Source organism: Alligator mississippiensis, chromosome 4 (genome assembly GCF_030867095.1).
Source record: "Alligator mississippiensis isolate rAllMis1 chromosome 4, rAllMis1, whole genome shotgun sequence".
NCBI lineage: Eukaryota > Metazoa > Chordata > Crocodylia > Alligatoridae > Alligator > Alligator mississippiensis.
In genome coordinates this window covers 222,657,646-222,670,375 of record NC_081827.1, presented here as the reverse complement: position 1 = coordinate 222,670,375, position 12,730 = coordinate 222,657,646, and the positions used below count along the sequence as shown (strand labels likewise).

Here is a 12,730-nt window from a genome sequence, read left to right as displayed (position 1 = left end):
AGATGTGAGCAGTGGGGTACCCCAGGGCTCGGTCCTTGGGCCTGCACTGTTTAACATTTTCATCAGCGACTTGGATGAGGGGGTGGAAAGCATGCTGTCCAAGTTTGCTAATGACACTAAGATGTGGGGCGAGGTGGACACAGTTGAAGGGAGAGAGAGGCTGCAACTAGGTCTAGACAGACTACAAAAGTGGGCAGATGAAAACAGGATGGGGTTCAACGTAGACAAATGTAGGGTGCTGCACCTTGGGAGAAGGAATCCACAGCACACATACAGGTTGGGGAGTTCCCCTCTTGAAAGCACAGAGGTGGGACAGGATCTTAGAGTTGACTCCAAGATGAACATGAGCCGCCAATACCAGACTGCAGCCAGCAAGGCCAGCCACACCTTGTCATGCATCCAAAGGTGCATCTCAAGCCGGTCCAGAGAGGTGATACTCCCCCTCTATGCGACACAGGTCAGGCCGCAGTTGGAGTACTGCATCCGGTACTGGGCGCCGCACTTCAAAAGGGATGTGGCCAACCTGGAGAAGGTTCAGAGGAGGGCCAGCCACTTGGTGAGAAGGCAGCAGGACAGGCCCTACAAGGAGAGACTGAGGGACCTGAACCTGTTCAGCCTCAGCAAGAGAAGGCTGAGGGGGGACCTGGTGGCTGCCTACAAACTCATCAGGGGAGATCATCAGCAAATAGGCAGAGCCCTCTTCTCCCCAGCACCACCTGGGGTGACAAGGAACAATGATAATAAGCTGATGGAGAATAGATTTAGGTTAGAGATCAGAAGGCAATATTTTACAGTAGGGTGGCCAAAATCTGGAAACAACTTCCCAGGGAAGTGGTCCTCACCCCTACCTTGGGCAAATTCAAGAGGAGGTTGGATGATCACCTGTCTGGGGTCTTGTGAACCCAGCCTTCATTCCTGACTGTGGCAAGGGGGCAGGCTAGATGATCTCTTCAGGTCCCTCCTGACCCTAGCTACTATGAAACTATGATACATGTAAGGAAGAAGTAGGGGAGGTAGAAAGATAACTCGACCTCCAACATTAGCAGCCTGTGGGCCCCAATTTTCCTTTGCTTCAGGCTTCTCTAATGTTTTAATCAGTGCCAAGACCACTGATATTTAGAACATCCCCTGGAATTCTGCAATATATCAGACCCAGCATTTTGAAATTTAGAGCATTACAAACAGCCAGGAATGCCATTGACCTTATAGAGCCACACTTCACTCAGCCAATAAAAAGCAACATGCTTAGCATACAGGACACATTTTTCTATTTTTAATTCTTAGAATAAATGAATTATCATTACAGTTAATGCTAAAAATATGAATATCCCAAATGTAAAACATCTTGGGGAACTGGGCTTTTAAAAACATACATCCAACATATGAAAAGAACTGATTGGCTGAGGAATTGCTCAGAATTTTCTGTAGAGCACCAACATGGTACCCAAACAACTTGTGGACTGGAAGCACAAATTTGCCCACATGATCTGCTCAGGACAATGCACCAAGGCATTCATAAATCAAAAGTGAAGCACCACAGGGCATGGCCCACATGCCAGGCTTCTGACTGCTAGCTGTCTAAAATCCACAGCCTTAACCTCAGTGCAATACAACCTTCTGACTTTGGCAACTACCCATCTCTGAATTCTGTCTTCCATTCCTACACTGTTTATGGCTCTTTTTTGGCACATATTAATCAACAGCAAACAGATTCAAGTGAAAACAGATAAAAGCCTGGTTTATTGACAGTTATTTTGGTTAGGGGGTCATGTTTAAAATTAGTAAAACTCTTTACCACTTTAAAGAGAATAGTTAGAATAGTATAAATCACCTTTAGTGTTGATACAACTGTACTCATAATCAAACCAATTAAAAGCTATATAAAACTGGTTTTAGATAAATCCTGTGGTATCAGAAAGAAGCTAACTAACCAACTTCTGGATCTTCATCAGGCAGCTAATGAATACAGGAGTCCGATTTGGTCTTAGACAATTGAATTTAATTTAATTTATTAGGTCCTAGCCAATCTGCATAGCCAGTGCTAAATACAAAAAGAAGGCCCCAGAACTGTTTGTCTGCTGGTGCAGGGAATAAATAACCTCATTTATTTTCTTCTTGTTCTAGTTCTTATTGAGGTCCCCTAGCTACTACAGTACAGCAGCCAATGAAGTAAAAATCTAAAACAACAAAAAGATAGGGGAGACTGATTCAGATCCATTCACAGATTTATAAAATTTAAGGTCCAGAAGACCATCATGAACATCTAAATCTGACATACCACATATACACAGGCCACAGAATTTCCTGTTTTCTTCTTTTGCTGTAGAGAAGGAAAACAAATAAATGTAGCTTCTAGTTTTCTTTTTAAGTACAAAGGAGGAACTTTAGGATCACTTGCTGAAAGGAAAGACAGTATTTTAACGTTCTGTTTTTTAAATATATATATTAGTATTTAAACTCAAAATGTCAGTACCGTTTTTAAAAAGCAGAACATTAAAATATTGTCTTTCCTTTCAGCAAGTGATCTTAAATGTTCCTCCATTGTGCTTAAAAAGAAAACATATATATATAAAACAATGGGAAATTTTGCTACTGTCCTGATAATAAGAAAAAGGAAAACATATCACACCGTAGGGCTCCATGAGCTCTATAATTAGCTGTATTCTTGTGTTCAGAATATTTTACCTACCCTAGTTGCAATAAAAAACCTTGAATTTCAGGCAATGACCTACCATCCTCATTGGAACATGATCTCTGAGTTCCTCTACAGAAATACTGGTACCAGATAAAGCAGTACATACAGAACTAGATGTTTTAGATGTGGACATCTGCTAAAAGTAGATTTAACAGATTCCCATTAAAATTAGATACCAAAAAAGTGCTGCATTAAACTGCCCACTTGTTTTCACTTTGGAATTCAGGAGGAGTGAGTATTGGGATGGAAAAGAGCTCTGGCGTGAAGAGTCAAAGAGAGAAGTAGGTCACAGACTTGTGGTGGGAGGAAGTACAGAGCCAAAGCAACAAGGCCTCTGCAGGTGGATTATAAAGGAGAGAGGGAGGAGAGGGGCAAAGGGATTCAATACAGCTGTGCGACCTAGCAGGGCAGGGACTTCTGGCACCCTGCACCTAGCTAACTATATGACATGACATCCCATTAACTGATGAGGTCCATGGTGGGGGAGGGGACAGAAAGGAGCTAACTAAGCTTTCTATAGTCTAAGGGCTGTAGTATCCCTGTTATGCTAGAGCCCCACTGACATAAGAGTCATTTTTATGTGCTGTTCCAGTGGCATACAGAATTAAGGATGAGAACGTTAAAATCAAAGGCAGAATGGCACTGGGACAAGCAACCAAACTTATCAGGACCACCTTGCCCAGAGTCCAGACCCCTCTATACTCAGGAAACCATTTTCCCAAAAAACAAGCAGATTATTTAGGGTAACAACTCTTAATCTTCATATGGCACCGCAAAGCCAATTATGTTGTTATGATAAATTAATTAAACCTCAGCACCTTCCCTGAGAAAAACAGTATCCTGTTTTTACAGATGAGAAAACAGGGCAGAGAGAGGTATGGTGACTCAGCCAAGTCAAAGCCAAGATTATAATGTCAGAGTTCAGACTCTGGGGATGCTCCTGGCACCAGCTTAAAAGGGCTGGAATTGCATATATTAGCACTAAATGGCCCCTACACAGCCATATGAGAATTCCTTAGTGAAGAAACTGTCATAGGCAACTGTAAGGCTGAGGACCCTTTTGTAAATTCTAGTTTAGATCTGTTAATGATGGGCTACAGTGAAGAGCACCATAGTTATTATAGCTAATAGCCTGACGTATCCCAGCTAGAGTTATACTGGAGGCCTGCTAACTCCTGGAGCTGCTCTGGTTCAGGCAGGCACCAAAAGATATCAAGAACTGCCTAGCCTCCTTCCTTCTGGCTCTGCAAATTCTATGCTGGGACTCCTACAGGAATAGCACAAAGTCTCAGCCCAGCTCCCTTGCTCACAAACATAGGCCATACTTCCACAGTTCTGGAAGGCTCTCGTTTCTGTAACAATACTACTCCATTCTCTCCCCTACCACCTTGCTGGCCTGCCCTGCTCTTGCAAGCATCAGGGGTTAAGATGGGATGGGGCAATTATGTGGGATTGTGGGTCATATAGGGAGTTTTGGGAAGCTGCTGTGGGATGGGTCGGCAGACCCCCCCCCCCCACCCCCCCAAACAACTTACCAAACCTCCTTATGTGGGATGGGGTTGCGGACAGGTGGGGAGCTGGTGTGGGCATGAGACAGCCTCATCACAGCCACTACCAGTGCCGCCTCCATGCCACCCTTCTACCCCAAGGAGGGCCTGGAGCTGCTGCCCAGATTCGGTGATGGTGCCCCAAGTACAGATGGCAGCAGCTGGGCAGAAGATACTGCTGGGCACCAGGAAAAAGTGGGACCTGGCAGTGGACACAGCCACCTCCCCCTCATTGCTGCAGGGGTCTTCTTGCTGTGACTGCCCCACTCAGGGGGGACAGGGTCCCTGCAGCACCCACTCCGGACCCACCCGCCCTGGCTACAATGAACAAGGGCAGCCGGGCAGAAGCTGATGCTGAATGCAGGAAAAAAGTGCGACCTAATGGTGGGTGGAGCTGTCCCCCCTTGCTGCTCCTGGGCCCTTCTTGCTGCCACCACCCAGAGCCCATGCCAGGGCTGCCCTGTGACTCCTCCCCACCTTGCCCCACTGAGTGCAGGAGCCCTGCCCAGCCAAGAGGCAGCACTGGTGGCAACAGTGCCAGGAAGGACCTGCAGGGCAGCCCCAGCATGGGCTCAAGGCAGTGCCAGCAATTAGGGTCTGGCAATGGCAAGGGGGAGGCAGCCACACCTGCCACCAGGTCCCGCTTCTTTTCCTGCGCCCAGCAGCAGCTTCTGCCCAGACACTGCCAGAGCCACACATTGTGGCCAGGGCAGGAGGGTCCCGAGCGAGCGCTGCAAGGACCCCAACCCCCTGGTGGGCCAGGGCTGCACGCTTGGCCTACAGTTTGGGCCCTACCCACATGTGTCCTGGCTGGTCTCCATGGGGCTGGAGCCACTGTCTGCTGGCAAGATAGAACTAAAAGGCTGTGTTGAGGGGAAGAAAAAAAAAAAAAAAAGAACTTTTTCATTAAAATTAATTCAAACAATCAAGTAGAGTTAAGAGGTCTAATAAATGACTTAGGTGCCTGAAAGTTTAACACCAAAACTTTTTAAATACTTGCCCTCCAACCCTTGTATGTAACAGCTCAGTGTTTAAGAGTATTCCCAAAGATAGAGGAGATGCATATTCAACCGGCTCCTTAGCTGGGGGAAGATTCAAACCCAGATCTTTCACATCCCAGTGGCACACCTAATCCACCACCCACGAGGAAGGGGATGCCCATCTTCTAGTTGCTAGCTGATCTTACGCATGCACTAGGTATTATGCCATTCAGACTGAGGGTAGATGAGCAACTCTAGACACTTAGTCACAAAGTAGGCACCTCCCAGTGGTAGGCAGAGTTTAGGCACGTCTAAGGCTAGGCAAGTTTTGTTCAGACAGTTTCAGGATCACAGTTTTGGACTTCAGTGCCTACATTTCTACCCAAGTTCCACTTCAGTGGCACAGGTCTTTTTTTTTGGATCTGGCTCATCGTGGTTCAGTTTCACATGCAAAGATTAAGCTGAAGGCCAAAATGCATTTTTTAAAGTTAAGGCTATTTCAATGTTTAGCATACAAAATCTGAATCATAATGTTCTACACAGAGAAACTAAGCTAAAACCAAACCAAGGATTTATGCAGTGTTAAATTTAACAAATTAGCTGAAGAGTTAGGAAAACATAATATCAATGTTACTCTTCTCTGCAAAAGTCTCAATATGGGGCATCAACTCTTCAAATAAAATGTATTAAATGAAAGAACAACAACTGAATTGCAAACCAGGAACTCCTAACTCCCTGTTCCAGGGAGCAAATTGCAACATGACACAGACAAGTTAAGCTATAAAAGTTGAAAAATTTAGAATTCTTCTATAGTTACTGCTTAACTTTTTTGGTGTGCAAGAAATTGCAAATTTGTAGAATTAAAATTAAGGGTGCACTGATAGAGATTTTGGGGGCTGATAGCCTATTTTTAAGGTGTATTGACTGATACTGATCCGATTTCTGATACAGCTGCACGCAGCTGGTAAATCTGTTGCAGTGGACGGGAAGGGGGAAGGAAAGGATGTGGGGGGAGCAGATCAAGGGCTCCACAGTGAGGGAACAAGTGGAGCTGGGGCTGGGGCAGGTGCTGCCCAGCTGGGGTGGGGCAAGGCATGAGACTGAGTCACTGCTCGTCTGGGGGGTGTTGGCGGGGTATGCCCTCAGATCTGTACAGGTGGGCTGGGGCCACACCGGGCTCTTCCTGAAGCATAGCAGGGGTTGGGCCAGGGCTGTGCTCAGGGTGGGCTGCGGCAGCGCTGGGAGGGGATTACAGTGGGGGGCTGCAGCCACCCCAAATTTTGCCCTAGCCCCCCATAGTCCCCTCACAGCACCAGTCATCCATGCCAAACATAGTCTCGAGCACAGCCCTAAGCTCAGCCCCCACGCACCAAGAAGAGCCCAGCGCAGCCCCAGTCTGCATCTGCAGCTCACCCTGCCCCCCTGCACAGATTTGGGGGCACATGCACCCTCCCATACCCTCCTGGGATATGCGCAGCAGCAGGAGCCGCTCCGCACCCCTGGACCAGCCGCAGTTCTGTCCTGCGCCCTAGCTGGGAAGTGCCTGCTCCAGCCCCTGCCCCACTCCCTCCCTTACCACAAGAGGCCTTGATCTGCCCCTCCCCACACCCTGTCCCTCCCCTCTCCCCTTCTACCACACCAGACTTACCAGCTTCATGCAGCAATCCAAGCTGCCAGGCGGTGCTCCCCGCTGCCTATGTGCTGCACTGCAGCTGCGCACATGCACAGGCATTTATCGACCAAATTATCAGCCACACCAGGCCAATTTCCAATATAATAAATTTTCTTTATATTGGTGCCAATCCAATATTGGACTGACGTATTGGTGCACCTCTAATTAAAATGTTTTCTCTCATCAAATGAAGGGGTGGCTATTGTGAGGCAACCTTCTAAAAAACTGAGTGTTAGAATGAACTTTAAACTGGATGAAGCAGCATTAAAGCAGGAGCTGTTTTGCCATATTTGTATCATTCCCAGCTTGTCCACAATACAACTATTAGAATATAGCAGCTGCTTTCCAGCTTGGAGCAAGAGTGCCCCTGCATTCCCACCCCACCTTTTGAAACAGCTCCAAACATATGTAACTTCTGAGTTTTTTACTTTCAGATGCCAGACAGTCATGACCTCTATTAAAAATGCAAATTAAAAATTGAGCTACTGGTCTTAACATCACCAACATTTACTAACTTAAATTAGCCCATCTAACAGCCAAATAACTCTACTTACTAAGTTGAACACCTGCACAAGAAATTTCTGCTTCACACATTGACAATTTCAAATTCTACAAATGTGACAAAAATGAGTTTAACTTGATTTTCTTCACATCTAATTTGCTTGGCTTCCAAGGTGATCAGCAGAATTAGCCAAGTTTGAACTTCCTAGCTTCAGCTGATTGATCTAAGATAAAGTTTCTCCCAAATTCTGTTGTAATGAATATATCCATCGTCTCTCAAACATTGGTTTGAAGTAAATCTTTCATCAACCTTCCTTGGGAAAAAAAAATTCCCCAGAGGGTTGAAGCTGGAAAATTTTACTCAGAAGATTAAGAGCAACTGAGAAAGAAGAGGGATGTTTAGAATAGAAGCTGTAGCTCACTCAGCACAGCATACAGCTACAAGGCTTCGTGAGAAATACAAACAAGAGCTTTACTGACCTACACATTCTACAAGTGTAATCTGACGAGCCACTGTTCTTTGCACCAGGAAAGGAAGACCAGAGCCACTGCCAGATGTACAGGAATGGTCCAGTAAGTCCTGTTTAAATGGAAAATGAGAAGGGAAACAATTGAGAAATGGACATGTATGTATTCATGAAACACACACACACTTCTTACTTATTTACCGATTATTATTTATAAAAGAGTAGCATTGGGACCATGGTCTGATAACCATTGTACAGAAGTAGACAGATTCCTGAGGAGCTTGCATTCCAAGATAAGTTGCACTTAAGAGGCATGTACCAACGAACATGCACATTTCCCTTAAGACAAATACCAGCAGCACATATTTATGCCATTGCTATTTGTTCCCAGGCATGCCCCTACGTGCACACTCCAGCACACAGCAAAATGATACAGGTAGAGAAGGTCCTGAGGGCCTCCTAGGGCAGCAGCAGTTCCAAGCCAGCCACTGGCTAGCCAGGCTCCCTTTCTGGGGATGCACGCTGCTGCAATATGCACCACACTGCTATTTTCAGCAGCATGTTTTTGGGGGGTTTTTTACACTGGGATCCTCCCAGGGTCAACAAAAAAACCCACAAAACTGCTGTGCTGCAAATTAGCAGCATGGTGAACAGGTGCACATGCGCCACATGCAGTTTGCAGCACATCAAACCAGTTTGAGGTGCCCCAAACTGCACATGCACGCTTGTCAGGATGTACCCAAGAAGGGAAAGAGACAAAACAAACTATATACAGCTATTTTCTATTGCAACACTTTGTGTGGGAATACAAAAGAAAACAAAACAAAAAAAGCTCAAAATTCTCTACAGAAAATATATTCAATTTTAACATTGTTATTCTATTGCTACTCAGTTGACAGTTGCACCCACTGGATTATTTTCCTCTAAATGACCTTTTTTGTTGCATTTAAAAAAGTGAGCAACATTTATTATGAGCTGTACTGCTGCCCCTGGGGATCTGCTAATAGTATGCTAGATACTCTCTGTAATAAAATTCCACTCAAATTCTTTTAATGCCCTGTCCTGTCTTAGCTTAGCTTTTGCTCCCTTAATCCTTTATTTGTCACCATCTCAAATAACCTTTTATCCACTTCCTGCTTTAGAACACTTTGTCTCATAGGAGGATTTCCTTCTAAAGGGTATAAATTTCACTTCTCAAGCTGTTACCAAAATTAAGACTTCAGGCCCTGAACACTTACTAGAAAGTAAAAATACAGCATTTACTTTTAAGAGAGAAACCCTTTGCTCTGTACCTTTTCATTAAAGATTACCAGAAGAGCACAGTGCTGTAAATGTCACTTGACTAATCAGAGATAGGACACCTCCCCATAAGTAATTACTGCTGTCTCATATCACATATAACATTATATGTTTTATAAATCCCTTATGTTCTGAAAGAGAGAGTTAGAACTTGGATTTTTTTCCATGCAAAGCTTTTTTAAACTATTCAGAATTGAAGAGATCAAAAGGTAAAATGCACATTTAAATCTGAACTTTTAAACTCTGAAACTTCTTATTCTTGTTCCCTAGCATTGGAAACTTTTTGAGTATTCCACCAGGTGGCAGCATTTGAACACTCCAATATGACACTTCTATGCGTTTTCAGAAAGTGATAATTTTCAGAAACAAAACAAACACAAACACAGATGCCCACCCCCTCCCGCCAACCCCCCCACAAAAAACAAAGAGCCCCCCCCCCCCCCACCACACTGCAAAGATGAACTTGCACTTCTTTGCACCTGTCAAGTGTAATACTTGGCAAAAAATATTACTAGCCACCCATTTGTTCTACTGATAACATACATGAAATCCCCCTCAACCTTGTAAACTGAATGAGTCCTTGGAAAAAATACAGAACTGTGTAATTCAAGACTATCAAAATATATGCACACAAAAGGGCCCAAATTAAGGTTGCACTTGCACCAGCAGTTTTAATTTCCCAATCATTCAGTGCTTGACATCCCTTAACATTCTTTTAACATCTGTTTTGTGTTGTTTTTAAAGGGAGAGGGAGTGAAACAAAACTGGCTAGAGAAGGAGGGCAGGGGATTTTGAGAGAGAATAACAGGCAGCAGTAGAAGGCTGTTACCTAAAGTGGTCAATTTTAAGGGGATGGATTCATATATTTAGATACATTAGAAAAGTATCTGGGAATATTTGGATGCTGTCCAGATATTTCCTGGACAGAACATGGGAACTCATGAATAATGGTTTAAATTATGGAGTGGACACCTACACAATCAAATGGGTCGCTAACTAGCTGGAGGGCCACACCCAGAGAGTGGTGGTGGGAGGGTCATTTTCGACCTGGAGGGATGTGGGCAGCAGGGTCCCCCAGGGCTCGGTCCTCGGACCCATACTGTTCAACATCTTCATCAGTGTCTTGGACGAGGGGGTAAAAAGCACCCTATTCAAATTTGCTGATGACACTAAGATGTGGGGGGATGTGGACACGCTAGAAGGGAGGAATAGGCTGCAATTGGACCTAGACAGGTTACAGGGGTGGGCAGATGAGAACAGGATGGGTTTCAACACTGACAAGTGCAAGGTGATGCACCTGGGGAGGAAGAACCAGCAGCAGACCTACAGGCTGGGGAACTCCCTTCTCGTCAGTGCAGAGGCAGAAAAGGATCTTGCAGTCATTATTGAGGCTAAAATGAACATGGGCCGACAGTGTGGGGACGTGGTCAGGAAGGCCAACCGTACCTTGTCATGCATCCACAGATGCATCTCCAGCAGGTCCAAGGAGGTGATCCTCCCCCTCTATGCGGCACTGGTCAGGCCACAGTTGGAGTACTGCATCCAGTTCTGGGCGCCGCACTTCAGCATTGTGGACAGCATTGAAAGGGTTCAGAGGGCCACCCGCACGATCGGAGGCAGCAGGGCAGGCCCTACGAGGAGAAGCTATGGGACCTGAATCTGTTCAGCCTCCACAAGAGAAGGCTGAGGGGGGATCTAGTGGCCTGTTACAAACTAGTCAGAGGGGACCAGCAGGTATTGGGGGAGTCCCTGTTCCCCTGAGCACTACCAGGAGTGACTAGAAAGAACGGTCACAAGCTGGCAGAGGGTAGATTCAGACTAGACATCAGGAGACACTACTTCACTGTCAGGGCGGCTAGGATCTGGAACCAACTTCTAAGAGAAGTGGTGCTGGCTCAAGAGGAGGCAAGATGAACACCTTGCTGGGGTTGTTTGACCCCAGTGCTCTTTCCTGCCATGGCAGGGGGGTCAGACTTGATGATCTGTCAAACTGTACAAACTATGAAACTATGAATTGCAGGTTCTGTAACGGAGTGTGCTCTACAGACCCTTTTGTCCCTTATTCTGCCCCTACAGACCTCTATATTTTCTATCCATGATACTACTTCTGCTACATCCCTCTTCCTCCCCAGCCCTTCTCCTCATACCCATTATTTCCTTCCTTGGTCTTCAACCCTCTTCTGCTTCCGTCTCTATCTTCCACACCAACTTCTACTCCTGTCTCTAAATCCTCCCTTCTACTGTTCATCTTCAACTTTAAAATCATCCTGCTTTCTCCTCCTCTTCAATGCCTGCATACAAGCTGGGAGAAAATACTGAAGACCCTGAGGATATCTCCCTGCTCCACAGAGGCTCTTAGAGGGAACACGCCCATTTACACAGTGGGGAGTAAATGGTGTATATGCAGCCTGGTTGACAAGTAGCAGCTGTAAGCATGTGCACATATAAACCTTCAGTAAATTCAGGTGCCAAAACAAGAAATCTCTACCAAGCATTAACATACCCACTTTACAGATACAAATTTATAAAAACTGGCCACATTTTTGGCAGGATGGCAAAAGGCATGTTCAGACAGCATGGTAATCCCTACACCAAATTTCAAGTTCTGCTCCCAAAAAGAGGTTTGCAGATCTCTTCCTCCCCTCACCCCCACACTTTTTTTTTTTTTTAACATAAACAAAACTTCCCTGCACACGTCTCATTCATAGAAATGGAGAGTCATTCTAGCTGAACATTCCTAGCCAGAAAATTTTATCCTGAAGCAGACACTCAGCACAGAACGTTTCACCCAAAACCACATACAAATCTGACAAAGTTACAAGTAACTACAGAAACGGTCTTATCATGAAAAACACAAAACTACTATCTAAAATGCTACCTGTACCAAATATAATTAAACACTCCTGATAGTTTTAAAATGACAAATCTTTTTAGTTTAAAAAGTTTGGGGGGTTTTTGCACTAAAAATAATGGGAAGTGGCAAAGTTTAAACTTTAAACTCATCAAATCATGAATAAGTAGGACTCCAACAGGGGCTAAAAACAGACGTTGCCAAACAAAGTGGATCATCTGTGCCAGAATATGTCCTGGCACAACAGATCTGCTTCAGTGAGTAGAACACATGCTGCTCGTTGTCCCACCCACTGATCTTGCAAGACAATGCGCCATGCATTCTCTGCTTGCAGACACACCCCAGCAATCTCTGGGTGAGTCGGGAAGAAGAGAACCCTGACTTTTCCCACTTCCAAATACGAGTCCCACAGATTGCCAAAGTGTGCCTCTAAGTGGGGAAAAGTCTGGCAGGCACTCTCCGGGCTTAAGGGGCACAATCCTGCACAGGAATTCCTAGGGAGCACAGGGCCCCTAAAAACGAAGGGAGCTGATACCCAGGATGGTAGAAGAATGGAGGTAGCTTTAGATTGCCCACACTCTCTCATCATAAAGCAATTTTTATGATGGCACAAAGGCAACGAAAGATTACGTCTGTTTCTACCCTGAACATAAAAATCCTAATACCCATCCATTTTTATATACTTTACAATTCACTTGAGACACAAATGGAAGCATAA

The 12,730-nt window shown here is 45.2% G+C and overlaps 1 protein-coding gene across 6 annotated transcripts in view; it reads right to left on the bottom strand.

Moving 5' to 3' along the window:
* The window catches only part of ACVR1 (activin A receptor type 1), a 114,162-nt gene that overhangs the window by 34,491 nt on the left and 66,941 nt on the right, over positions 1-12,730 (bottom strand). For all 6 annotated transcript variants that reach the window (XM_019480495.2, XM_014599599.3, XM_014599600.3 and 3 more), the window contains one exon: positions 7,876-7,975. In XM_019480495.2, the coding sequence (XP_019336040.2) occupies positions 7,876-7,975 (100 nt within the window). The remainder of the gene's footprint in view (positions 1-7,875; positions 7,976-12,730) is intronic.